The 27,872-nt window shown below is 41.9% G+C and overlaps 1 protein-coding gene across 3 annotated transcripts; it reads left to right on the top strand.

The window, feature by feature from the left end:
* The first annotated feature begins 8,141 nt into the window (after nucleotides 1-8,141).
* LOC115157497 (NACHT, LRR and PYD domains-containing protein 3) lies at nucleotides 8,142-27,413 on the top strand. 3 transcript variants are annotated; one of them, XM_029705801.1, is made up of 15 exons: nucleotides 8,142-8,343; nucleotides 8,645-8,722; nucleotides 13,205-13,453; nucleotides 15,626-15,655; nucleotides 15,779-17,513; nucleotides 17,764-17,844; nucleotides 18,166-18,333; nucleotides 19,627-19,686; nucleotides 19,832-19,924; nucleotides 25,035-25,118; nucleotides 25,351-25,506; nucleotides 26,261-26,416; nucleotides 26,518-26,613; nucleotides 26,720-26,929; nucleotides 27,098-27,413. In XM_029705801.1, exons 2-14 carry the CDS (start codon nucleotides 8,695-8,697, stop codon nucleotides 26,901-26,903), a joined length of 3,120 nt encoding a protein of 1,039 aa, XP_029561661.1. In that variant the 5' UTR covers nucleotides 8,142-8,343; nucleotides 8,645-8,694; the 3' UTR covers nucleotides 26,904-26,929; nucleotides 27,098-27,413. The 3 variants fall into 3 exon arrangements, with proteins under 3 accessions (XP_029561661.1, XP_029561659.1, XP_029561660.1); XM_029705799.1 differs by having other exon boundaries at nucleotides 26,720-27,413; XM_029705800.1 differs by having other exon boundaries at nucleotides 8,642-8,722; nucleotides 26,720-27,413.
* Nucleotides 27,414-27,872: the final 459 nt, after the last annotated feature.

Raw genomic sequence — 27,872 nt, 5'->3', positions numbered from 1 at the left:
TACTGTGTCTTTCACTCTCAATCCAGTAACCAGCTCCAGTACCTAGTTCCACAACTAAACAGTAAACAGTATCAGTTGACTGGACTGCATGGCCCGATGGCTTCTCCACCACTTCCATCTTCAGAAAGGAAACATTTCCTTCTGCTGTTATGTTCTGTTGTTAGACACTGAGATATGAATTCCCCTTTCAGCAGAACAATAACCTAAAACACAATGTCAACGCTGGAGTTGCTTACCAAGAAGACAATGAATTTTCCTGAGTGGCCAAGTTACAGTTTTGACTTATTAGGAAGCTTTAAGGTTTTACTGTTAACCTACAAAGCATTACATGGGCTTGCTCCTACCTATCTCTCTGATTTGGTCCTGCCATACATACCTACACGTACGCTACGGTCACAAGACGCAGGCCTCCTTATTGACGCTAGAATTTCTAAGCAAACAGCTGGAGGCAGGGCTTTCTCCTATAGAGCTCCATTTTTTTGGAATGGTCTGCCTATCCATGTGAGAGACGCAGACTCGGTCTTGACCTTTAAGTCTTTACTGAAGACTCATCTCTTCAGTAGGTCCTATGATTGAATGTAGTCTGGCCCAGGGGTGCGAAGGTAAACGGCAAGGCACAGGAGCGAAGAACCACCTTTGCTGACTCTGCCTGGCCAGCTCCCCTCTCTCCACTGGGATTCTCTGGCTCTGACCCTATTACGGGGACTGAGTCACTGACTTACGAATGCTCTCCCATGCCGTCCATAGGAGGGGTGCCTCATGTCATGCCAGGCTTTTTTCGCTATACTCGACTTGAGTGGGTTGAGTCACTGACGTGATCTTCCTGTCCGGTCTTGCTCCCCCTCAGGCTCGTGCGGTAGAGGAGATCTTCGGGGACTAAACTCATTCTTGTCTCAGGGTAGTCTGTTGGTATCCCTCTAGTGGTGTGGGGGCTGTGCTTTGGCAAAGTGGGTGGGGTTATATCCTGCCTGGTTGGCCCTGTCTGGGGGTAACGTGCGACAGGGCCACAGCATTCCCCGACCACTCCTGTCTCAGCCTCCAGTATCTATACTGTAGTAGTCTATGTGCTAGAGGCTAGGGTCAGTCTGTTCTATCTGGCGTAATTCTCCTGTTTTATCTGTTGTCCTGTGTGAACTTAAGTGTATTCCCCCTAATTATCCCATCTCTCTCTCTCTCGCTCCACCCAGACCTGAGCCCTAGCACCATACCTCAGAACTACCTGGCCTGATGACTCCTGGCTGTCTCCGTCCCAAGTCCGCCTGGTCGTGCTGCTGATCCTGTTTCTGCTGTTCTGCCTGTGGCTATGGAACCCTGACTTGTTCACCAGACGTGCTACCTTTTCCAAGACCTGCTGTTTTTGACTCACCCTCCCTCCCGCACTCCCTCTCTACCACACCTGCTGTCTCGACCTCTGAATGCTCGGCTATGAAAAGCCAACTGAAATCCTAAGGTGCTGACCTGTTGCACCCTCTACAGCCACTGTGATTATTATTTGACCCTGCTGGTCATCTATGAACATTTGGAACATCTTGAAGAACGATCTGGCCTTAACGGCCATATACTCTTAAAATCTCCACCCAGCACAGCCAGAGGAGGACTGGCCACCCCTCAGAGCCTGGTTTCTTCCTAGGTTCCTGCCTATCTAGGGAGTTTTTCCTAGCCACTATGCTTCAAAATCTGCATTGCTTGCTGTTTGGAGATTTTGTATACGACTTTGTGACGTCTGCTGATGTAAAAAGGGTTTGCGCGGCAGGTAGCCTAGTGGTTAGAGTGTTGGACCAGTAACCAACAAGTTGCTGGATCAAATCCCTGAGGTAAAAATCTATTGTTCTGCCCCTGAGCAAGGCAGTTAATCCACTGTTCCCTGGGCACTGAAGACGTGGATGTCGATTAAGGCAGCCCCCCACACCTCTGTGATTCAGAGGGCTTGGGTTAAATGCGGAAGACTCCTTTTAGTTGAAGGCATTCAGTTGTACAACTGACTAGGTATCCCACTTCCCCTTTGTAAATACATTTGATTTGATACCGACTACACACCCGCACACCCACTCACATGCAAGCTGCTGCTACTCTGTTTATCTTATATCCTGTTGCCTAGTCTCCTTAAGGTGTGTGCATCTACTTTCAAGTTTTAATGTCACATGCACAAGTATAGTGAAATGCCTTTCTTGCGAACTCAACAATGCAATAATCAATAATGTATTACTTGAAAAAACACACGAGGAATAAGAATAAGAAATGCACAATAAAGTAAGTAAGCATACTATAGACAGGAAATATTTAAAAAGTCAGTTCCAATACCATATTTACATGTGTGGGGAAACTGGAGTAATGGAGGTAGATATGTATTGGGTTATTAATATGCTACAGTACCATGGAGGTGCATGGAGAGGAAGCATTAGATTATTAAATCCATTTTAGAAAGAATCAACTCAGTGTGCATTGTAACTGGTTCAGGGAACAGAACCAAAAACAGAAAAAATTAACATTTAAAGAGGAAGAGAAACAGAAACGTGAACAAAAGTAATCTCTAGGGTTCTGGAACAGAACCATTATTTTCAAATCTTGAGAACTGGTTAATAATGTTCCTTTTCGTTCCCCAAAAATGATTCCTTGTGTCTAGTATACACTCAGTGTACAAAACATGAAGGACACCTTCCTAATTTTGAGTTGAAACCCCCTTTTGCCCTCAGAATGGCCTCAATCCGTCAGTGCATGGATTGTACAAGGTTTCAAAAGAATTCCACAGGTATGCTGGCCCATGTTGACTCAGTTGTGTCAAGTTGGCTGTATGTCCTTCGGGTGGTGGTCTGGATATCTCAAAATAAAAACTGAAAAACACAGAAGCGTTGTAGTTATTGACACACTCAAACCAGTGTGCCTGGCACCTAATAACAAACCCATTCAACAGAATTAAATTATTTTGTCTTGCCCATTCACCCTCAGAATGGCACACACACAATCCATGTCTCAATTGTCTCAAGTCTGTCATGGAAAGAGCACGTTCTCAATGTGTTTTTAAATGTTTTGTACACTCAGTGTATAATTCTGCAATTTATTGAAGTTCTGATGATATTATCAGCCTATTCCAACCCACATCACATCATGATGCTCAGCGCTTTAAGCCAAGCCCCCTCTATGTCCACCCCTCGCTCTCTCCCCCCTGTGGACTTTCATTTGCATCTCGTGCCTGCACATCTCCTTCTATCGAACATGTAAACAACTAGCTTACCCGTTCCATAGCAAGCTGCTTTATCCATGCTTATTGGTGGAGTAAATTATTGAGATAAATGTAAGAACTATGCTGATTTCACGAGGAAAATAATTAACGAAAAGGAACTATATGAACAGTTAAAAAATGTTGGTTCGAACCGGTTCAGAATTTTATTATGCTGTTCAGAACAGAACCAAACTAAATAAATAGGGTTTCTGCTCAGAATGGAAGGATTGGAAATACTTAGTGCATACTATCATTACAGTATAAATAATTAAGCATTAAAATTTCCATTCTGGTCCTCGTTCTTATCACACAGGTGGTTCTCCACAAGCCCTAGCTGGTCATAGTGGTTACCAGGAGCGATGGAACCATCATGTGAAACACCAGCAACCTGGTCAGTAAGAAGAGCCAATGGGGACGTGTTAAAGTATAACCATGGGTCGATTCCACATCTACTGAACAAGAGCCCCACCTGTTGGTCGTGGTCTCCAAGAGAGGTGCCGGTTTAGACTAGAAAGAATGGGACTGGGGCCTGGGGCTATAAGGCTGAATGACCGATACACTATCTAAGAAAAGAAGACAGATCACTAAAAAGAGAGCCAGGGGGGTCGTGTGTAAGTATGTGTGACGGAGGTCAGTGTGCTTGCTTAGCTTTTCCACTTCATCCCGTACAAGCTCACACCGAGACTAGAATCCCAGGACCTCTGCCTCTCAAACCATGTGTGACCTCATCGTTGATGACGTCTTGGCCAACTACAAACCATGTGTGGCCTCATCGTTGATGACGTCTTGGCCAACTACAAACCATGTGGGACCTCATCGTTGATGACGTCTTGGTCAACTACAAACCATGTGTGACCTCATCGTTGATGACGTCTTGGCCAACTACAAACCATGTGGGACCTCATCGTTGATGACGTCTTGGTCAACTACAAACCATGTGTGACCTCATCGTTTATGACGTCTTGGCCAACTACAAACCATGTGTGACCTCATCGTTTATGACGTCTTGGTCAACTACAAACCATGTGTGACCTCATCGTTTATGACGTCTTGGCCAACTACAAACCATGTGTGACCTCATCGTTGATGATGTCTTGGTCAACTACAAACCATGTGTGACCTCATCGTTTATGACGTCTTGGCCAACTACAAACCATGTGTGACCTCATCGTTTATGACGTCTTGGTCAACTACACTACCAAAAAGATAGCAGTTCGTTAACTCCCTTTACACATGAATCGATTCGACACGTCTACAATCTCATAGAAGAAAAAACGTCACTGAAAAGAGCGCCCACTTTCATGTATTTCTGTGGATCATTCCAGAATATGACAATACCCCTGTAGCTACATTGATGTCTCTCCTTTTAAATGGATGGCATGGGTAAGGGTGTCCAGGCACCCATAGATAGATCATCCATACATGCATAGGTTGTGTTTCTGTGAACGAAGACAAAGGTGTGTTATCATGTTTTACATTTAAAATTACAATAAACTCTTGGAGTATTTATTTTGTCTTTATTAACCCAGGGAAATCATTTAGAACACAATCTATTTTACAATAAAGACTTGCTTGTGTGTTCTGTCCTCTCAGGCACTGGTCTATTCTGGTCACTGTTGGGACCGACCATGATCGTGTTGGACATCCCCCCCTTCATCTTCGCTATCATCGCTAAGGAAGTAGTTTGATTTGGCCTGTTGGCAGTGCACCTATTTCTCAATTGCCTAAATAGCTGGCAATCAGGTAACGAGACAGTTTGCCTAGCCTTGACCCAGGCTTGATTTCTTAGTAAAGTAGATTGCTTGAAAGGGGCATGTTTATCAGCCAGAGAGGTAAAAATGGATGAGAAAAATTCCAGAACAGGTTCTGGTATGCAAGTAGTAGAAAAAAAGCTCTTCAAAATACAGATCATGAAGGTAAGCCTGGGGCGAGATTTCTTTTAAAATTTCTCTTCACAATTATACAAGCGACAGAGTTTTTCAAATTGGTATCTTTAATGCAAGCAATAGCGCAGTGGTCGCTGATATCATTTGCAAAAACACCACTAGCCAAAATATTTATGGGGATGGGTAGTCATGATAACATCAATCAATAAATATATATATATTTTTTTTACATTAACCCGAGTGGCTTTCGTTATAAACTGAACTCAAGACAGATATTCTTAACCTTTTACTGCAGTGGGTTAAATCAGGGTCACAGAGTGTTTCTTGGTAGTCTAAAACAAATCTAAAATGAAACAAAAGCATACACACATGGTTATGGGCTTAAATAACAGACGACACCTGTACCATGTCAGATATAGAGTTGAAATGTATAACATTGAGTTTGCATCCCAATACTACATTTATATAAAAATCTAATCAAATTGTATTTGTCACATACACATGGTTAGTAGATGTTAAGATTAGCCCCTTTTTTTAACCTCTCTGGGGTATGTGGGACGATTTCGTCCCACCTACGTAACAGCTACTGAAATTCCAGTGGCGCGATTTTTGAATCGTTAGAAATACTATTACTTCAATTTCTCAAACATATGACTATTTTACAGCTATTTAAAGACAAGAATCTCGTTAATCTAACCCCACTGTCCGATTTCAAAAAGGCTTTACAACGAAAGCAAAACATTAGATTATGTCAGCAGAGTGCCCAGCCAGAAAAAATCAGACAGCCATTTTTCAAGCTAGCATATCATGTCACATAAACCCAAACCACAGCTAAATGCAGCACTAACCTTTGATGATCTTCATCAGATGACACACCTAGGACATTGTGTTATACAATACATGCATGTCTGTTCAATCAAGTTCATACTTATATCAAAAAACAGCGTTTTGCATTAGCATGTGACGTTCAGAAAACGCATAACCCCCGGCAAACTTCCGTTGAATTTACTAACAGTTTGCTAAATTACTCACGATAAACGTTCACAAAAAGCATAACAATTATTTTAAGAATTATAGATACATTACTCCTCTATGCACTCGATATGTCCGATTTTAAAATAGCTTTTCGGATGAAGCACATTTTGCAATAATCTAAGTACATAGCCCGGCATTACAGGGCTAGCTATTTAGATACCCACCCAGGTCAGCCTCCACCAAAATCACATTTCCTATAAGAAAAATGTTCTTACCTTGCTTGTTCTTCATCAGAATACACTGCCAGGACTTCTACTTCAATAACAAATGTTGGTTTGGTCCCAAATAATCCATCGTTATATCCAAACAGCGACGTTTTGTTCGTGAGTTCTAGAATGCTTCTTCACGGTCCCGCGCATGGCGCATTGGCGTGTCAAAAATGTCTAAATATTCCATTACCGTACTTCGAAGCATGTCAACCGCTGTTTAAAACCAATTTTTATGCCATTTATGTCGTAGAGAAGTGATAATATTCCGACCGGGAGTATGCATTGAGCCTAAACAGCCGAATAAAATTTCTCCTCGGGAGCGACTCGTGCACGCGCCTCATTCAAAGGTCCTCTGAGCATCCACTTACAAAAGGCGATAATCTGTTTCAACCTGAGGCTCCCTCGTAAACCTTCAGGTTTTTCGCGGGCTCTGAGAGCCTATTGGAGCCCTGGGAATTGTCACGTTACAGCTAAGATCCTTACTTTTCAATAAAAAGATGCAAGACGCACGACTCCTTGTCAGACAGGGTACTTCCTGCTTGAAACCTTGTCAGGTTTTTGCCTGCCATAGGAGTTCTGTTATACTCACAGACACCATTCAAACAGTTTTAGAAAATTCAGAGTGTTTTCTATCCAAACCTGAACAATAATATGCATATTCTAGCTTCTGAGTTGGTGTAGGAGGCAGTTAAAAATGGGAACATATTTTTTCCAAAATTCTCAATACTGCCCCCTAGCCCAGACAGGTTTTTTAAAATGTTTCACCTAAAATGACATACCCAAATCTAACTGCCTGTAGCTCAGAACCTGAAGGAAGGATAGGCCTATTCTTGATACCATTTGAAAGGAAATACTGACGTTTGTGGAGATGCGAAATTACTGTAGTAGAATAGATCTAGTAAAAGATAATACAAAGAAAAAAACATGAATTGTTTTGAAAAAGAAATTCTCCATCATCCTTGAAATGCAAGAGAAAGGCCATAATTAAAGGCCTATTTATTGCCTAACTGTTATCCTACCTCATTTGCACATGCTGTATATATATTTTTCTACTGTATTATTGATTCTATATGTTTGTTTATTCCATGTGTAACTCTGTGTTGTTGTATGTGTCGAACTGCTTTGCTTTATCATGGCCAGGTTGCAGTTGCAAATGAGAACTTGTTCTCAACTAGCTTACCTGGTTAAATAAAGGTGAAATAAATAAATAAAACAATTATTCTAGCCCAGTCGCAATTTAGACTTTGGCCACTAGATGGCAGCAGTGTATGTGCAACGTTTTAACTGATGCAATGAAATATTGCATATCTATTCAAAAGGTTGTATCAAGACTGCCCAAATGTGCCTAATTGATTTATTCATACATTTTCAAGTTCATAATTGTGCACTCTCCTCAAACAATAGCATGGTATTCTCTCACTGTAATAGCTACTGTAAATTGGACAGTGCAGTTAGATTAACAAGAATTTAAGCTTTCTGCCCATACAGATATGTCTATGTCCAGGGATTTTTGAGGGGGTTTCTTACAACCTCATGCTAATCACATTAGCTCAACCGTCCCGAGGTCGGGACACCGATCCTGTAGAGGGTAATGCGAGTGTAGCGAAATGCTTGTGCTTCTAGTTCCAACAGTGCAGTATTAAGGACCAATGGAATGGTATAAAATATGTAAACTCTGTCCACCAGGGGCACCGGGCCATGCAAAACGAACTTGCCCAATCTCTGTGTGTCTGTGATCCTTCTTCTTCCACGTTGCTGCACGTGCATGAGTTCCAGGAAGTGTAAGGGGGAGTGGTTTACAGTATGTCAGGGAGCAGGAAAGAGTAAACCCGCGTCCTTCTGCTGGAAGATGTCTTAGTTTTAAATAACTACTGGAGACAAACATACAGCAAGTCAGCGAACCCCGCATCTTCAACATGTTGAAGATAAACCCTTTAGATTGATGTGATCTGAAAGACATGTTATCCATTAACTTTAGCTGTGGATGTGAGTGGTGAGTATACGTCCACTTGAACACAGCAAACAGAAACTTCCTGTTTTTGTATCAACACAAAGACAAAGAGGAAGTCAAATCTGTTTCGGTGTGCCTTCTTTAGAAACCAAAATAAAAAGGATTTGTGGGTCCCAGAGAGTCCAAGAAAAAATGTATTATACTACAGACATTTCAAACTATAGAAAGAGAAGTTGTCTCAATATCTGTTGCATAGAGAATACTCCATATACTGTATGCATTAACATTAGCTATTGCATATGGGCACATAATTGTGGAGCATAACTCATTGTTTCCCTAGTAGACAGCCAGTGAAGAAACAGACGACTTAATGCTGAAGTGTGACCTTTCCTGATGAACAAAATGGAGTCGTCTGAACACAGTAAGTTAGACCTGGATATGGTCTGAGATACAGTGCATTCAGAAAGTATTCAGACCCCTTGAGTTTTCCACAACTACACACAATACCCCATAATGACAAAGCAAAAAACAGGTTTAGACATTTCTGCAAATGTATTACAAATAAAAACATACAGTACCAGTCAAAAGTTTAGAACACCTACTCATTCAAGGGTTTTTCTTTATTTTTACTATTTTCTACATTGTAGAATAATAGTGAAGACATCAAAACTATGAAATAACACATATGGAATCATGTAGTAACCAAAAAGTGTTAAACAAATCAAAATGTATTTTAGATTTGAGATTCTTCGAAGTAGCCACCCTTTGTCTTGACGACAGCTTTGCACACTTGAGGCTGTAACCATGGGGTTCTTGGTCACCTCCCTGACCAAGGCCCTTCTCCCCCGATTGCTCAGTTTGGCCGGTTGGCCAGCTCTAGGAAGAGTCTTGGTGGTTCTAAATTTCTTCCATTTAAGAATGATGGAGGACACTGAGTTTTTGGGGACCTTAAATGCTGTAGAAATGTTTTTCCCAGATCTGTGCCTCGACACGAATCCTATCTCAGAGCTCTACAGACAATTCCTTTGACCCTAATGGCTTGCTCTGACATGCACTGCCAACTGTGGAACCTTATATAGACAGGTTTGTGCTTTTCCAAGTCATGTCCAATCAATTTAACTTACCACAGGTGGACTCCAATCAAGTTGTAGAAACATCTCCAGGATGATCAATGGAAACAGGATGCACCTGAGCTCAATTTCGAGTCTCATAGCAAAGGGTCTGAATACTTATGTAAATAAGGCATCATTTTTTCTTTGTAATACATTTGCAAACATTTCTAAAAACCTGTTTTCACTTTGTCATTATGGGGTATTGTGTGTAGATTGATGAGGAAAAACATTTGAATCAATTTTAGAATAAGGCTGTAATGTAACAAAATGTGGAAAAAGTCAAGAGGTCTGAATATTTTCCAAATGCACTGAACTATACTAATGTACTACAGTAATGCAGTTAGTCAGATCTATTGCAGTCTACATTTAAAAAATATTTTTTATTTAACAACTCAGACCGACATCGGTTCAATTACTTGAATTCCATTCATTTAGTTTTTATTTTGTTTTGTTACCTCAACACCCTGCTTCTCTACAAAAAAAATCCTATCAAGCACTAGAGACATCAAATCAAGAACGACCGGTGGGACGCTGTTGTGGTTTTCAAAAGGAAATATGCAATGCAGCAAACGTGGTAATTAACTACAATGACCAGAATCCATTGCGCCTATTCTTCCCGGTACAACACACAGATCACATGAGAGAGGAATGTACAGAGGGATAGCTCTAGTACCCGACTGATAGTTGTAGCAGTCTTGAAAGTATGCTTTATACTAAAATAGTGATTTTGTCAGACAGCTCTGCATTATGGGCAATGTGACAACCAAATGATCATGGGCAACCTTTTTTCACTAGACAGGGGAGCTTGGCTCATTGTGGACCAAAGAAAAATTGTTAAATGGTTGTCTGGCTGTCTGGCTGCTACTGCCAGCAGAGATCAGATGAGGACTTTATTAAAGACATGCTGTGGAACTTTGCAGACAAGCTTTGAGCTGGATGTGTCAAGGTGTAGTTCATTCATGCATAATCTATGAGCAGAATTACTGTTTTATCTTAATTATCTACGAAATCCCTAGGTTGAAAGCGAATGCCATTCCGGATGCTGTGCTGCATAATTGTCCCCCACGTGGGCCAGCCCCCTAGCAATTCGAATTCCAATCAGCCCCTCGCCTTTTGAGTGACAGCTAGCAAGATGCACACAGCAGAGCAAAAGAAAGCAATGTGGTTTTCGGGGACCACTTTTGGCTCGTAAGGCTACTTTCAGAACTACCGGCTACAAGTATACCAAAGTACTGGAGAATAAATAATAACGTCATGAAAAAAAAGGTTAAGTAGACAATGTAATTAATTTAAGTAAAGTAATGTGAATAAATTATGGTTGATAAGCAGTAATGGGCAGTCACTACCGTCATGGGGCCCTTATCAATTGCTATATTCTTTGTTGTTAGAGACAATGCAATGGTTTCAATGATTTGTCAATATTTGTCTTTTCAATTAATTTCAATTACAAAGCTCTAAAATTATTTCAAGGTCGTATTTCATATTGCATTTAATGTATGAAACCGAAATTGAAAAAACACGATTCTTTTTTTTAAAACGAACCAAAACCGACCTCAAAAAGCACTAATCGCTCAGCCCTGGCTGTTTATTTTACCACTCCATGTTTCTACTATGTAATGACATTTAAATCAGTGTGGTTTATGTTTTTCAAACAAGTCTCCTATCTGTGACATTTAAATACAAGCAGTAGCTACAGTACCTACATTACAAGGGGAAACACAGATGTGTCACATGGGGTAAAAAACTGAATCATCCAGTGGAGGCTTCCGCTCACTACCAGTAGTGGAGAGGAGAGCAAGTTCAGTGGCAGCCAGAGGGGGGCGATAGAGCATAGCGAAACTACAGTAGTGGAGATGAGAGCAAGTCCAGTGGCAGCCAGAGGGGGGCGATAGAGCGTAGCGAAACTACAGTAGTGGAGATGAGAGCAAGTCCAGTGGCAGCCAGAGGGGGGCGATAGAGCGTAGCAAAACTACAGTAGTGGAGATGAGAGCAAGTCCAGTGGCAGCCAGAGGGGGGCGATAGAGCATAGTGAAACTACAGTAGTGGAGATGAGAGCAAGTCCAGTGGCAGCCAGAGGGGGGCGATAGAGCGTAGCAAAACTACAGTAGTGGAGATGAGAGCAAGTCCAGTGGCAGCCAGAGGGGCGATAGAGCGTAGCAAAACTACAGTAGTGGAGATGAGAGCAAGTCCAGTGGCAGCCAGAGGGGGGCGATAGAGCATAGCGAAACTACAGTAGTGGAGAGGAGAGCAAGTCCAGTGGCAGCCAGAGGGGGGCGATAGAGCATAGCGAAACTACAGTAGTGGAGAGGAGAGCAAGTTCAGTGGCAGCCAGAGGGGGGCGATAGAGCATAGCGAAACTACAGTAGTGGAGATGAGAGCAAGTCCAGTGGCAGCCAGAGGGGGGCGATAGAGCGTAGCGAAACTACAGTAGTGGAGATGAGAGCAAGTCCAGTGGCAGCCAGAGGGGGGCGATAGAGCGTAGCAAAACTACAGTAGTGGAGATGAGAGCAAGTCCAGTGGCAGCCAGAGGGGGGGCGATAGAGCGTAGCAAAACTACAGTAGTGGAGATGAGAGCAAGTCCAGTGGCAGCCAGAGGGGGGCGATAGAGCATAGCGAAACTACAGTAGTGGAGAGGAGAGCAAGTCCAGTGGCAGCCAGAGGGGGGCGATAGAGCATAGCGAAACTACAGTAGTGGAGATGAGAGCAAGTCCAGTGGCAGCCAGAGGGGGGCGATAGAGCATAGCGAAACTACAGTAGTGGAGAGGAGAGCAAGTCCAGTGGCAGCCAGAGGGGGGCGATAGAGCATAGCGAAACTACAGTAGTGGAGATGAGAGCAAGTCCAGTGGCAGCCAGAGGGGGGCGATAGAGCATAGCGAAACTACAGTAGTGGAGAGGAGAGCAAGTTCAGTGGCAGCCAGAGGGGGGCGATAGAGCATAGCGAAACTACAGTAGTGGAGAGGAGAGCAAGTCCAGTGGCAGCCAGAGGGGGGCGATAGAGCATAGCGAAACTACAGTAGTGGAGATGAGAGCAAGTCCAGTGGCAGCCAGAGGGAGGCGATAGAGCATAGCGAAACTACAGTAGTGGAGATGAGAGCAAGTCCAGTGGCAGCCAGAGGGGGGCGATAGAGCGTAGCGAAACTACAGTAGGCTGACATTATGCTTGTTTTCTCATAGACGTCATCATTCGATCTCAATACACTTTTCTGTTCCCAAAACTAGAATTTGTTAAGACATGACATTTTGTAGACTTGACTCATTGTCAAACATTTTTTGTTTTGTTTTTGTTCGTTGTTTAGAAGATGTGCAAATTCAAGTTCTTGCAAAAGGGTACTTGAGAGTGTAGGCGTTCCCTAACGGAAATATGCGTGCAGAAAAGCTCCAATAAGATCTCGCTAGCTTGTGCTTGGCTCTGCCCACCTCCTTGCTTGTTCTGCCCACTCTGTAACAGTGGTTCTCATTGTAAAAGTCCCGTCTGTCCCATCTTGACTTAGAAAGATGTACAAATGTTTGGTTTCATTTGGTGGTCAGCTCTTGAACTGAGCAGAATTCTGATAGTGCAGAACCCTCCCCAATCTGTTTTCGCAATTCCCAGAACAGCAATGTAGCCACTCATTTAACGAAGATAGCAAGATGGTCAACCAAGATGGCACTTTCCATGAATCTGAATAATATCAAACTTGATATTAAACTTGATTAATATCATAATGAAGTTTGTATAGAATGTATATTTATTGAGGTGGCAGGTGGTTGGTTTAGGGGAGAGACTGTCATCCAATATTTCCCCTCCACAGGTGCTCAGTTCGTGGACAAGTACATGCCCCAGCTCATTCAGAGGGTCACCACGGTGATGCCTATAGCTGATAAGCTGCTCGCTGAAGGCATGATCCATGAAGAGGTGTACTCCAACATCAGCGCTGCCAGGACTAATCAGGGCAAAATGAGGGAGCTCTTTATAGCCCTCCACTCTGGTGGAAACAAAGTGAAATGTACCTTTCTCTCCATACTGAGGGAGAATAATCCTGATCTGGTCCAGGATTTGGGTGAGTGAAGATGTTTAGATACATGGTCTGGGATCAGGTCAGGCATTCATGAAAGCCAACGTTTAAAAACGTTTTTATAATAATTCATATGAAGCAAATTTGAAAGCTCTATATTTTATAGAGCAAATAATCAACTATCTGCTACAGTATCACACAATGAGAGAGCGCCACCATCTGGTGTTTCCCCCGAAAGAAGTGTCGGTTTAGATATAGGTACAACTCAGTGGAGGCTGCTGAGGGGAGAACGGAGCATACTAAAGGCTGGAATGGAGTCAATGGATTGGTATCAACATGGTTTTCATGTGTTTGATACCATTCCATCCATTGCACTCCATTCCTGACATTATTATGAGTCGTCCTCCCCTCAGCAGCCTCCACTGGTACAACTGTCCCAGGGTCCCAGTTAGAGGGTGGAAATTACCACACACACACACACGGGCTAGTGGAAGTGATAGGCAATTACTCCAGAGTACTAGCTATGTAAGGCTATACAAACAGAATGGCAATGATGTAAAATATGCTTAAAAGCAATGGGATAGCAATTAGCTAGCTTCAGAGATAGATAGAGGACTGTGACAGCATGGGTAGTGCCATTCTCCATTTTGAAGTAGGATATATTTTTTTAAATGTTGGAAGCCCTCAATGGCGCTGCCAATGCTGATACAGCCCTTTGGCCACTAGAGGCCTCTATCATTCTCTATGGCTAGCACACAATAGGAAGCTTGTGTGCTAACAGTATTATCTGGTAATAGGCATACAGCACTCTATGGCTAGTAGGCTAACACGCTACATAGCAGTAATGATTGTACCATATTTTATAAATGGGCTAGGATAGCATATGAGGTATAAACATGATACAATTAGCGGCTAGCATGCTAGGCTAGTGGGCCACAGGCTGTGGGTTGACATACAGTATAAACAGGCAATAGCTGGAGGCTAGCACGCTAAGCTAGGTTACAGGCTAGTAGCCCTCAGGGTATAGGCCAGCATAGGGAGCTGTATAACCCTATGCCTAGTACAGTTAGCAGCTAGTGAGGCTAATGGTTAGAAATAGCATGCTAGGATGTAAACAATGACGTCAATGGTCGGCCATATTGGTTGTGTAATATACAACTACTGGCTTGTAGCCATCTTGGCCCATAGTAAGTTATGGGGAGAGAGTGTACCACATGTAGCCACACATAAACTATGCCAAAAGGGCCAGATAACCAGGGTATGCTGCATGATATTACAACATGTAAACACCTGAGTAAGCATGTTATTTGTATTGCTTTTAAATATTTTTAATGAATTTTTATCTTATTAACACTTTGTTCTAGCTAGCTATTTGTGTAGGTAGCTATCAAGTAAACACAATGACAGTCATTTAGCTCGATTAGATGGCACCACCTCTTCGCTTGAAGTCAATGGGTGCAATAATATTAACAACCAGGGTTTTTCTATTCTTTTGTTTTCTACTAAATTCAGTGACGTGAAGTGGTACTGCTGAATATGCTATTCAAGGCTGTTATTACATAGTAACAATGAGGCTATTACATAGAAGTACACAGATGAACCCTAACAAAGACCATTTACATAGTTAGCCAGATTTTCTACACACCACATAAAGGAGTAACCTCCTAATTAAAATATTTTAATTAAAACACAGTTGACCTTGGGACACATCTTTTAGGAGTCAGTGTTTTAAGAAAAATTTTCCTTAAAGTCACAGAGAGCTATAAAAATAAACTTCAATATCCTTTTACAGTGAATATTAATTTTTGGAAGTTTGAGTGTTTAAACGTTGATCAGTTTCTCAGGACAGGGGCATTTCCTGGCAGAAAGCAGATATGGGAAATGTACAATATTTAAAATATTTGGAAAATGACAAAAACAAGTTATTGCTCTTACAAAATTCCCCTATATGTAATTGTATTCATTAATTACCAAATTTTTTTTCTTCCAACTATAAAATAATGTTTCTTTGCGTGACAAGGATTGTCCGAACTGTCAAGAATACCTGACGTACTGATGTTTCTTTGTGGCACACTGACATGTAATCTTGTGTCAAGGGAAACAGTGCCCATCCTAACTGTTGCGTGATAACATTTTCAATAAATTATGAAGACGTAAAGATTAGCGATATCTTGTGAGAAGGTTTTGGTGATATGTATTTGTCAATCATTTATATAGAATGCCATGGCAAACAAAGAGGTGAACAAGGTAGGCCATGTTTTTCCCCCCTTTTTAATTAATTACATTTCTTATAATGTTATATGATTTCAATAATTTTACAACAGAAACACAAATTATGAATTGACTTTCTGTTATTGTATCAACGTGTAGAGAACAAAAGCACAACAAGCCTAAAGTACAAGGAATTCATCAGAGGTGAATATGCCACAGTGCAGGAGTACAACTCTCTCCCTGGAGAACATGTGAAGTTAGATGATCGCTACACTGAGCCCCTGATCATCCAGAAACACCGTCTGCAGAGAGAGAGAGAGGAGGAGATCCGCTCCAGAGGACAGAACTTTTATCTACTCATGGACCAGAGGGACAGCGAGACCTACAAGAGTACCAAAGTGGAGAGGCTGTTTGATCCAGATGAGCACGGAGACATTCAGAGAACAGTGATACTGCAGGGCCACTCTGGAACTGGCAAGTCATTTACCACTCAGAAGATCATGTCTGACTGGGCGTGTGAAAGACTTTACGAAGACCGATTTGACTTTGTTTTTCACCTGAGGTGCAAAGAACTGAACCAGGCCACCGGGAGAAAAAGTCTGATGGATCTGCTGAACTACAATCAGAGTTCATCATCAATGATCAAGCAGGTCCTCTGCCAGTCTCCTGAGAGGGTTCTCTTCCTGGTAGACGGCTTTGATGAACTCAAATTCTCACTTGATGTACCTAAAGACACCCTTCCCAGGGACCCAAGGACACAATGCTCCCCTGAAGTGACATTGAGTGGCCTGATACGAAAGCAGATCTTACCCGAGTCATTCCTGCTTGTTACCACCAGGTCCACAGCGCTGGACAAACTGAATGGAGTGGTCAAAAATCCAGTGAGATGCGCTGAGATAGTGGGCTTTTCTAAAGAGGGGGTGGAGGAATACTTCCAGAGATTCTTCAAGAAGGAGCAACACTCACAGCAAGCCTATGACTCTGTGAGAAAAAATGAAACACTTTTCACCGCATGTTTCATTCCAGTCATCTGCTGGATCATTTGCACAGTTTATAGGGAGCAGTTTTATGAAGGCACAGAGATGATACAATCACTGGAGACCACCACCTCCATCTTTGTTGAATTTGTTGCCACGCTGTTGAAGCACCACTGTCAGGATTTGGGTCAGTCAGATCTTACCATCCTCCAACGACTAGGCAAGCTGGCAGAAAAGGGGACGGAAGAGCAGCAAGTCTTATTTGACCATGATAGTGTCTCACAGACAGTGTCAGATCCTTCCAAAGTCCCCTTCTTGTGTAAGTTTCTCCAAAAGAAGAGAGTAAGTCAGACCACTATGTACAGCTTCATGCACCTCAGCTTCCAGGAGTTTTTCACAGCCCTCTCATACATGTTACTGGGTGATGAAGAAGCTCAGGGGAAAGTTAGAGAGCTACTTTCTAAGGTTCGACGTGGAAAAGAAAACAGTCACCTCCTACCCATAGTTCAATTTCTCTTTGGCATCGCAAACAAGGAAGTGGGAAAACGGCTCGAGGATAAAAAATACATCTCTTGTTCTCAAGGAATCTGGACCCAGCTCAAACATTTTATTCTGGAAGTTATTGAAAAAGAAAAGGAGGATCGAAACACTATTGATTATCACATTTCATCAATGTGGCTTTTTGCGTTTCACTGTCTGTATGAACTACATGTAGATGATTTTGTTAAGAAAGCCATGAATACATACACAGAATTTAATCTGACTCACATTCCCCTGACAAAAACAGACTGTTGGGTGCTAAAGTACTGCTTTCAGCACTGCAAGTGCATCGAAAGACTTATTCTCAACTGGTGCAAGTTAACTGCAGATAAGATAAAAATCCTTTTGCCAGCATTGGAAAAATGTCAACATCTCGAGTGAGTATATTTGCATTTCCCTTTCTCACCCTAGAACAAGGCTGATTTTAATACATAAAATAATATTTACAGTATATATTTCCCCAATTGTTATTTGAATTAATAATAATAATAACTGGTTGATGCTCAATATAATGTTTCTTTCATAAAAAGGTTTTGGACATAGATATTTGTTTTAATTTAAACTCTTGAATTAATTATTTCTGTCACTTTTCTGTCACTTAATTGTTTTTGGTATTTGTTTTTGTAGGTTGCAAGTGGACGGCCTAGCCGATGATGATTTAGATGATCTGTTGACAGCACTGGGAGAAGGAAAGAGTTTGGAGCTGGAGTAAGAATCACATGATCTGTACTGTAATATCATACCTTATTTGTCATCCGTCAAATTCTTGTTGTTAAATATATCTCTACCTTAGCTACAGTGGATTCGGAAAGTATTCAGACCCCTTTACATTTTCCACATTTTGCCTTATTCTAAAATGTATGAAATCGTTTTTTCCCTCATCAATCTACACACAAATCGAGGGGTCTGAAGACTCCCAGAATGCACTTACATTATATTAATGAGAATTACTTTAGCCTACCACATATATATTTTTTGTTTAAAATTGTGTTTTCTGTGCCTCACGACAAATTTTACTGTATTTTTCAGTCTGAGTGAGAACAACTTCTCTGATGAGAAAGTACAGGACTTGCTTGTTGCTCTCACTAAACACAAACCCAGAAACGTTGACATTGGAGTGAAGTCCATCACCAGCAATACAGCAGACAAATTAATGTTCCTCATCAGTAAGTCACATGGAGTCTTGGAAAGCATAGCGTAAGTAACTTTTCATTTAGCTTCCAACCAACCTCTAATATATAACAATGTTTCATCGAATAATAATTAGGAAACTAAGATGGAACATATATGGTAAATAGATAATGTCTGTTACAAAAGGGTTAATTAATTAACATGGAGGTAATGTAGAAGTGAACATACATACATAATTGATTAACACAATAACAAAGGCATTTTATATAGTTTAAGTGACAAAAAAAAGGTTTAGTCCAACAGGTTATACTGGCACTATATTGGAATTGTAAAATACCCACAACAGTGTTTGAATCGTCACTTTTCTGTTCACAACACCAAAAGAGAAGGTATCTAATTCTGCATAAAATTGTGTTCAAACTTTAAAAGAGGCAAACAGCAGTTGCTACATCAACTTTTGGACTTCTAAATGAACGATATGTACCCATTGATTCTTGAAGAATAAATCTTATACATGCCTCATGAGCTTAATTCAACTGTCGTACCCCATCAGAACCCAAAATATAAGATTGTTTTACTCCAACGTTTGTATTCAAAGAAAATGTAAACAAACACTATATAGCCTCAAAACATGGTTAAAACTATAATGTTTATATCATGGTCCTTGCATCCATAGCTCTGTCTATGAATTTGAGAGTGGTTAAATTTCTCCAGCTCCATCCCTCAGCTTTTTACCAAACCAGGGGTGCGGAGTCCGCTTTGTTGTTTTTTATCAACTGTTGATTGCCACTTTAACAGTAGTGCTCCCAGTCCCTTGCAAGGTGTTGCACAACACTTGATTAAGTGGTTTTACAACACACCATGTCATGTTTCAAAACAACTCAACATGATGTGTTTTAATACTCCAGCAAAGTTAAGGTTTTGTCTCCTTTGCGTTGGTGGCAGCTTAGCTGCCACTAGTTTTGGTGTTAGTTACAAAGCGCTTAATTTCAACAGTGTACCACATCTTGTAAATATTTAGACTAAATTTGGAGAGTCAGAAACCCAAGATTTGAGTTAGCAGTAGTTACTTAGGACTAGTTAGTAATCTTAACATTAGTACACTAGTTAGTAATCTTAACATTAGTACACTAGTTAGTAATCTTAACACCCAATTGACAAAAAAGGGAATTGTGGGAACCCTGTTATTCATTGTCACACTGGACCATTTCAGTCTGTGCTGAGTCACACTGGCACCGATCTGCAGAAGTTTCACATTTTGGGGGTTGAATTCAACCTGTGATTGGACACAATATAAAACATGGCCTTAATAATGTTAATTAAGTAGCCTCTTAACAGTATGATATATTACTGTTTCAGGCTTCATGGTTGTATGAATGTTACTTTGGAAGCCAATCTACAGAAAAATGGAGTCAATGGGTGAGCTTCTTCCACATTGTCTCAGTAGAAAGGTGCACTTGATTGATATTGCATGCTGTACAGTTGTAGAAATGTTTTTTGGAGTGTAGATGTCTTGTTGATCAAAGTATTCATGTAATAATTCAACCATCTCTTGCCTGTGAAGGACTCTCCAAACTTATCTTTGGTTAAAAGTGTCTGACATGAAAATGATCTGTGACTGTATCAGGACATCTGGCTACAGTTTGAGTGAAATAGTGTAAGTACAATTTATCATCTCTAATACTACATATAACACATTTTACGGTGGATATCTTTAATTTATTGTCCATGTTAAGGAGGTGGTTTGGTGAAGCACACTCAAGAGACGAGTAACCTTGTCTAAGACCTGAAGAGTTGCAATGGCTCCCAATGCTTAGTGCTTACTGTAGGCTTAAGCTCAGCAGGCTAACACAGTCTCGTGATGCCCAGGAGACCGAGCTTCGATCCTAAATGGCTATATACACACAGCTGTAGTTTAGCAATACTCTTTACTTGTTGCACTCCAGTTCATCTATGACATCACTATAGGTAACACTTTATTTGACACCTAGTCTCTTAAGGATCGGACCCTTTTTTTAAATGTAATTTTCGCATAAAATGGCATCCAAATCTACCTGACTGTAGCTCAGGACCTGAAGCATATTCTTGATACCATTTGAAAGGAAACACTTTGAAGTTTGTGGAAATGTGAAATGAATGTAGGAGAATATAACACATTAGATCTGGTAAAAGATAATACAAAAAAAGAAAACATGCATTTTCTATTTTTTGGTTTGTTCCATCTTTGAAATGCAAGAGAAAGACCATAAAATCACATAGGAGTTTAAGCACAATTTAGAGTTTGGCCACCTGACGGCAGCAGGGTTTGTGCAAAGTTTCAGACTGATCTAGTGAAGCATTATATTACTGCACAACATTTTGAATGAAGTCTTCCCAAATGTGCCCGAATTGGTCAGTTGATAAATTTTCAGGTACATAACTATATAGAACACACAAAAATTATATGGTAATACAAAATGTAAGTTTACACACTCCCAGGAAGGTCATACATGATTGATAATTAGCTTCCCTACAGAAAAGACACTAACCTTCACACATCTAGATGGCTGGGCGTGTCACAAGTGTAGAGTGGAGTAAGCAGGAGGCAGTCGCAGGTTTAGAACTACTGACATTTAATAAAGCACCATATATCAACGCGGGACGAAACCCAAGGTGCAAAATAATAAAGTACTCAGGAAATAGTAGGAGAGATTCCTCTCAGGAAAACAAGCAACATTTACAATGACCAACAAAGACAAATGACAGAGGGAGTATATATACAGTGATAGAGTGGGGATTGGAACCAGGTGTTTGTAATGATGACGAGACAAGTCCGGGGTTGATGAGTGAAGGGCGTTTGCCAGCAGCAGTTTCGGCAGCAGCTAGAAGGCCGGTGACGCCGAACACCTAAGCTGGACAGGAGGGGGAGCCAAAGCGAAGGCTGGTGTGACAAGGCGGGGTGGGTGTGTGGCCAGAATCAGCAGGGGTTCAAACTGTAGATCCCAGTTCCTACATTTAAATATAAAAATAGATTTTATCAAACAAAACTATGCTACATTTTATCTCTGGGACCACCAGGATGACAAATCAGAACAAGATTACTGAATGTTACCTTCAGAGGTGAATGTATCAAACAAGTTGCTGTGATACATTTTTTGTTGTTGTTGCGCACTCTCCTCAAACGATAGCATGGTATTTTTTCACTGTAATAGCTACTGTAAATTGACCAGTGCAGATAGATAAACAAGAATTTAAGCTTTCTGCACATATAAGACATGTCTATGTCCTGGAAAGTTGGCTGTTACTTACAACGTCATGCTAGTCACATTAGCGGACATTAGCAACAACCATCCCGGTATAGGGACACCGATCCCATAGAGGCTAGCATCATAACACATTATGACATGGTCATAACCATGTCATAATATGTCATAACTTGACATAATATGGTCATAACACTGTCGTGACACATCTATTTAGACCTGTTGTGACATACAGTATATTGTGCTATTTTATGGCTGGTTATGACACCTACATAAGAGTGTCAAAACCCACAAAATCTTTCACACAAGGCAAACCATTCTATTACACCACACTATGTTTATGGTATATAACATTTTCTGAAATTGACCATATTAAATTATCATTGTAATTGAGCACGCATTGATGTCAGACATGTATCTACGCCAACGCTCTGTTGATGATGCAGGAGCAGGACAAGACACCGTCTTTGGCTGTGTCTAGACTTAACAGTTAATGCAGTTTTTGTATTCTGATCATGGAATTCAAAACACATCATGCGTCTACATTTAAATGTGTCCACCATGTCTACATTGTGTCCGGATTCCCTTTTGCCACGCTGTATTCAAATGCCAGTATACATTCTGCAATCGGTGGAATAGGCAAATGATAATAACACAACAACAACTTGATGGCAGTAGCTAACTACTGTAGCTAACTACTTGTAGCTAACTACTGTAGCTAACTACTAGCTAACTACTGTAGCTAACTACTGTAGCTAACTACTGTAGCTAACTAGCCAGCTAGCCTCTGTAGCTAGTCAGCAAGCTAGCAAGCAAAGCTAAAGGGATTGCAAATGAATTAGCATAACTTGTTTTCAAAATGTCTTTGAGGCCAGCAAGCACATTCCTCACACACTAGGAACATATTTCCTCCAAAGTTATAATGAAGGTGATTCTCCGTCCCAAAACACAAGTTTTCTGGAGACTTGTGGGCGGAGTGCTGATGGCATTGCCCACTGTATGTTTCCAGACTGAGGAGAAATCCGCACACAATGCATCCCTGACCACCTCCTGTCTTTTCAATGTGATCTTCGTAAGTTGCATGTAAGAGTCAAGTGTAAACTGATGACTGACATAATGGGCATGTACGTGATGGGCCTTTCTGGTTTATATCCTTTATGATGGTCATAATTCTTGACAGTGTAATAAAGTGTATTATCTTAATCCAAGTAAATTGACAGAGGATGGCCCAAAGAATTGTCAGAGACTCCAGTCACCCAAGTCATAGACTGTTTTCTCTGCTATCGCACCGCAAGCGATAGCAAGCCTACAAACATTTACAATGAATAGCAAAATCACAATAATCACAAGAATGGTTTCAGATCAAAGTCTACGTTGAGACCGAAGGGAGCAAGGGTCTTTAAATTAAAGATCCAGGCAGCCTCTCGTTTTAACAATAAATTGTCGAGGTATAACTTGTCCTTGTGTTAAAAATGATGTGGGTAAATCAAAGCGCGAATTAAAAGTACGAATCTCGAAGCCTCGTAGCACCATTAGGTGCAAAACTCGACTTACCCAGTTGCGGCCCACTTTTTGGAAGCAAACCACTCGATTTCGCCCCTCCGTTATATCGTCATCGAACATGTCACCCTCCCTAGGAGAGGGGGTGACCTTGATAATTTATTGTTAAAACAAGAGGCTGCCTGGATCTTTAATTTAAAGACCCTTGCTCCCTTCGGTCTCAACGTAGACATTGATCTGAAGCCATTCTTGTGATTTTGCCCTTCATTGTAAATGTTTTGTAGACCTATGTAGCCAAATTGTATCTAATGATCGTATGCTTACCATTCATGTTTTTTGTATGTCATTTTTATATCTGAGAATTAACCAAAGATATCAGGCCACACCATGATTACAGACATCTGTGTGTGTCCTTTGACACTATATAAACTAGTCACCCTGCAGTGTTTGTCATTATACCCTGATGAAGACAGCTTGTCTGTCGAAACGTTGGATATTAGGTTATTCAATTATTGCATCTGAGCTCTTAGAGTGTGCGGCTCTCCTTTAATTTTTCAAGTGTTCTACTCCGCTAGCCAGAACCTTGCCTAAACAGGTGTTCTACTCCTCTAGCCAGAACCTTGCCTAAACAGGTGTTCTACTCCTCTAGCCAGAACCTCGCCTAAACAGGTGTTCTACTCCGCTAGCCAGAACCTTGCCTAAACAGGTGTTCTACTCCGCTAGCCAGAACCTCGCCTAAACAGGTGTTCTACTCCACTAGCCAGAACCTCGCCTAAACAGGTGTTCTACTCCACTAGCCAGAACCTCGCCAAAACAGGTGTGTGTTTCTTTTGTCTCCAGATTATGTCAGCTGTTATTTCGCCTCCAGATTATGTCAGCTGTTATTTCGCCTCCAGATTATGTCAGCTGTTATTTCGCCTCCAGATTTTTCAGCTGTTATTTCGCCTCCAGATTATGTCAGCTGGTATGACATATTATATGGTGTCAAATAAAGCGTTAGCTAATATTATATCACAAATAAACAACAGTTTAATGTTCCAGATAATATAAGGCTAGTGAAGTAAATCAGGTAGCCTAGTGGTTAGAGGCAGGTAGCCTAGTGGTTAGAGGCAGGTAGCCTAGTGGTTAGAGGCAGGTAGCCTAGTGGTTAGAGGCAGGTAGCCTAGTGGGTAGAGGCAGGTAGCCTAGTGGGTAGAGGCAGGTAGCCTAGCGGTTAGAGGCAGGTAGCCTAGCGGTTAGAGGCAGGTAGCCTAGTGGGTAGAGGCAGGTAGCCTAGCGGTTAGAGGCGAGTAGCCTAGTGGTTAGAGGCAGGTAGCCTAGTGGTTAGAGGCGAGTAGCCTAGCGGTTAGAGGCAGGTAGCCTAGCGGTTAGAGGCAGGTAGCCTAGCGGTTAGAGGCAGGTAGCCTAGCGGTTAGAGGCGAGTAGCCTAGCGGTTAGAGGCGGGTAGCCTAGCGGTTAAAGGCGGGTAGCCTAGTGGTTACAGGTAGGTAGCCTAGTGGTTAGAGGCAGGTAGCCTAGTGGTTAGAGGCAGGTAGCCTAGTGGCAGGTAGCCTAGTGGTTAGAGGCAGGTAGCCTAGTGGTTAGAGGCGAGTAGCCTAGTGGGTAGAGGCAGGTAGCCTAGCGGTTAGAGGCGAGTAGCCTAGTGGTTACAGGTAGGTAGCCTAGTGGTTAGAGGCAGGTAGCCTAGTGGTTAGAGGCAGGTAGCCTAGTGGTTAGAGGCGGGGAGCCTAGTGGTTAGAGGCAGGTAGCCTAGTGGTTAGAGCGTTGGGTCAGTAACCGAAAGGTTGCTGGATCGAATCCCCGAGCTGACAAGGTAAAAATCTGTCATTCTGCCCCTGAGCAAGGCAGTTAACCCCCGGGTGCCGAAAACATGGATGTTGATTAAGGCAGCCCCGTTCACCTCTCTGATTCAGAGGGGTTGGGTGAAATGTGGAAGACACATTTCAATTGAAGGCATTCAGTTGTACAACTGACTAGGTATCCCCCTTCCCCTAAATAAAGATGTTTCTCTTCTCTTGATGACAGCTTGTCTGTGAGCTATGGGGCTAACCTATCAGACACTGACGTGGATGACCTGAGTGCAATCATCCACCCTGTAGACAAGTTAAGGTGAGGGAGTCTAGATTATACTTCAGAAATATTAGCACATGTCAAATACCTAACATCTATCATGAACCTTTACATTTGACTTGTGAGTTGTATTACATGTCATTTACAAACCCTTTATATTTGTCATGCTGAACTATGCTCAACATACTGTATGTTACCAGACAGTGACTCATCATGCATTGGTACACATTCATGTGTACAAGATTTAATGAAAATGTACCTTGGATTTCAGGCTCAGCTTTCAACACCAACATTTATATGGACAGGACGCAGTGAGTGAAGGTTTACAGTCCCAGATATCACTCAGAGGGATTGAAATAACCCTCTACGGCAATCCTGTATTCGACTGGAGAAAAGTATTTCAGCTAGTTCACACTCTGGGGCAACAGTAAGAACTTCTGTCCTCAATATAATCTCCCCCGCGCGCGCGCGCGCGCACACACACACACACACACACACACACACACACACACACACACACACACACACACACACACACACACACACACACACACACACACACACACACACACACACACACACACACACACACACACACACACACACACACACACACACACACACACACACACACACACACACACACACACACACACGGCCGGGTTTCAATCCAAGGTGCATTGTAGGGCACCTCACTAGACAGCTGACAATGCACCTTTTACATGAAGGTAATTTGCGTTTGAGTGTTTATCATGAATGAAATGGCTGTAAAATGACCTATAGAAGGACACTGCTCTATAACGCACCTGGGATTGAATCCCGGCCGTAGTGTATAGGACTCACGAGTGGCGCAGCGGTTTAAGGCACTGCATCTCAGTGCTAGAGGTGTCACTACAGACCCTGGTTCGATGCCAGGCTGTATCACAACCGGCTGTGATTGGGAGTCCCATAGGGTGGCGCACAATTGCCCCAGCATCATCCAGGTTAGGGTTTGGCCGGGGTGGGCTGTCATTGTAAAATTAGAATTTGTTCTTAACTGACTTGCCTAGTTAAATAAAGGACAAATAAATAAAAAATACTCTTACATATCTGCACACAAACATACACATATGAGAATATTTGCTTTGATGATGAGAGTGAGTGTCTGTCTATGTTTGTGTCATATGAATGACCTCTACCAGTCCAGAGTGGGATGAGCATGTTGAAGGACTGATCTCGCTGCTACACTCTCAAACCTCTCTGGAGGACATCAGTCTGTATGTGAGCAGCTTGACAGAGAGGTGTGCTGCCAGTGTAATCAGTCTCAGCCAGGCCTGCCCAAACCTGAGGATGATATCGTGAGTACAACATACTCTCTGTGGCGTCTGTGTATCTTTGTTCATATTTGTTTCAGTGTAACTGTTCAACTAACGTTTCCTCTATTCTCTTTCGTTCTTAGCCTTCATGTAGTTGAACACGGTTTGTTATTGGAGGAAGTATTACAACGCTTACGTGTATCAAAGAGGCACCCAGATTGCAGGTTACTTGTCGCCGGGTATGCATGTACTGTTTTGTATTGTGTCAGTGAGCTGACATAAAGCAAATCATCAGCTGATCTCTTCAGATGCGGTGCTAATCATCATTGGTGTAATCCTCCGCAGGTGGAGATGCAGGAAGCCTGCTGACAAGTGCACAGGCCGGAAGGACTGGAGTCTCTGTTGTGATGACTCTGTTAGGCTCACTCTACATGGAGAAACATTCACAGAGAATGTGATAAGGCATGGGAAGGAGAGTGATAGGCCTAGTGATCACCCTAAGAGTAATAGATGGTGTGTTGTTGCCTAGTGACCACGATGAAGACAACAGAGATGGTGTGTTGTTGCCTAGTGACCACGATGAAGACAACAGAGATGGTGTGTTGTTGCCTAGTGACCACGATGAAGACAACAGAGATGGTGTGTTGTTGCCTAGTGACCACAATGAAGACAACAGAGATGGTTAGAAACACAGCATACAAGAGAACAAAGACAACAGAGATGGTGAGAAACACAGCATACAAGAGAACAAAGACAACAGAGATGGTGAGAAACACAGCATACAAGAGGACAAAGACAACAGAGATGGTGAGAAACACAGCATACAAGAGGACAAAGACAACAGAGATGGTGAGAAACACAGCATACAAGAGAACAAAGACAACAGAGATGGTGAGAAACACAGCATACAAGAGAACAAAGACAACAGAGATGGTGAGAAACACAGCATACAAGAGAACAAAGACAACAGAGATGGTGAGAAACACAGCATACAAGAGGACAAAGACAACAGAGATGGTGAGAAACACAGCATACAAGAGACTGAGGACAAAGATGAGTGAAGATACATACCTTTGATCCACTTAGATTTGGACTGATACTAACTACACATAGTGGACATGTTTTTTTGGTTTGTTATTTCAAAATGGAACTTTAGATTTTAGAATTACTACAAGATAATATAGCCAAATTGGATGACTTTAGCATATAGACTGCTACACCACCCAAGGTGAATCAATCCCCCATCATCTCCTCCTCTTGCTCTCTCTAGCTCTCTTTGCCTCTCTTCCCTCTCTCTCTGTCACACCCTTACACACGTTTCAATCTGACCTGTGCCAATCATGGTCCATAGGATTCTGTTAAAAAATAGTGCACTCCATAGGGAATAGGGTGCCATTTGGGACCCGTGTCTGTACTGGTTAGCATTTCATATATTTAATCTTACTCTGTCTCTAAAAATGAAATAAGGAGGTTTTATCCTTGTTCTTATGAAAGCTGT

This window comes from Salmo trutta, chromosome 21, assembly GCF_901001165.1.
Source record: "Salmo trutta chromosome 21, fSalTru1.1, whole genome shotgun sequence".
In the NCBI taxonomy this organism is placed as follows: domain Eukaryota; kingdom Metazoa; phylum Chordata; class Actinopteri; order Salmoniformes; family Salmonidae; genus Salmo; species Salmo trutta.
Note: the sequence above shows the minus strand (reverse complement) of the source record. Positions and strands in the feature narration are given on the sequence as shown.

What these genes read in the sequence shown, in the direction of transcription:
- LOC115157497 (XM_029705801.1), top strand. Translation starts at nt 8,695, where the DNA reads ATGAACAAAATGGAGTCGTCTGAACACA. An exon ending in CAAACAAAGAGGTGAACAAG is followed by an intron (nt 15,656 to 15,778) that starts GTAGGCCATGTT and finishes ATCAACGTGTAG; the next exon opens with AGAACAAAAGCACAACAAGC. An exon ending in TACAGTTTGAGTGAAATAGT is followed by an intron (nt 19,925 to 25,034) that starts GTAAGTACAATT and finishes TCTTGATGACAG; the next exon opens with CTTGTCTGTGAGCTATGGGG.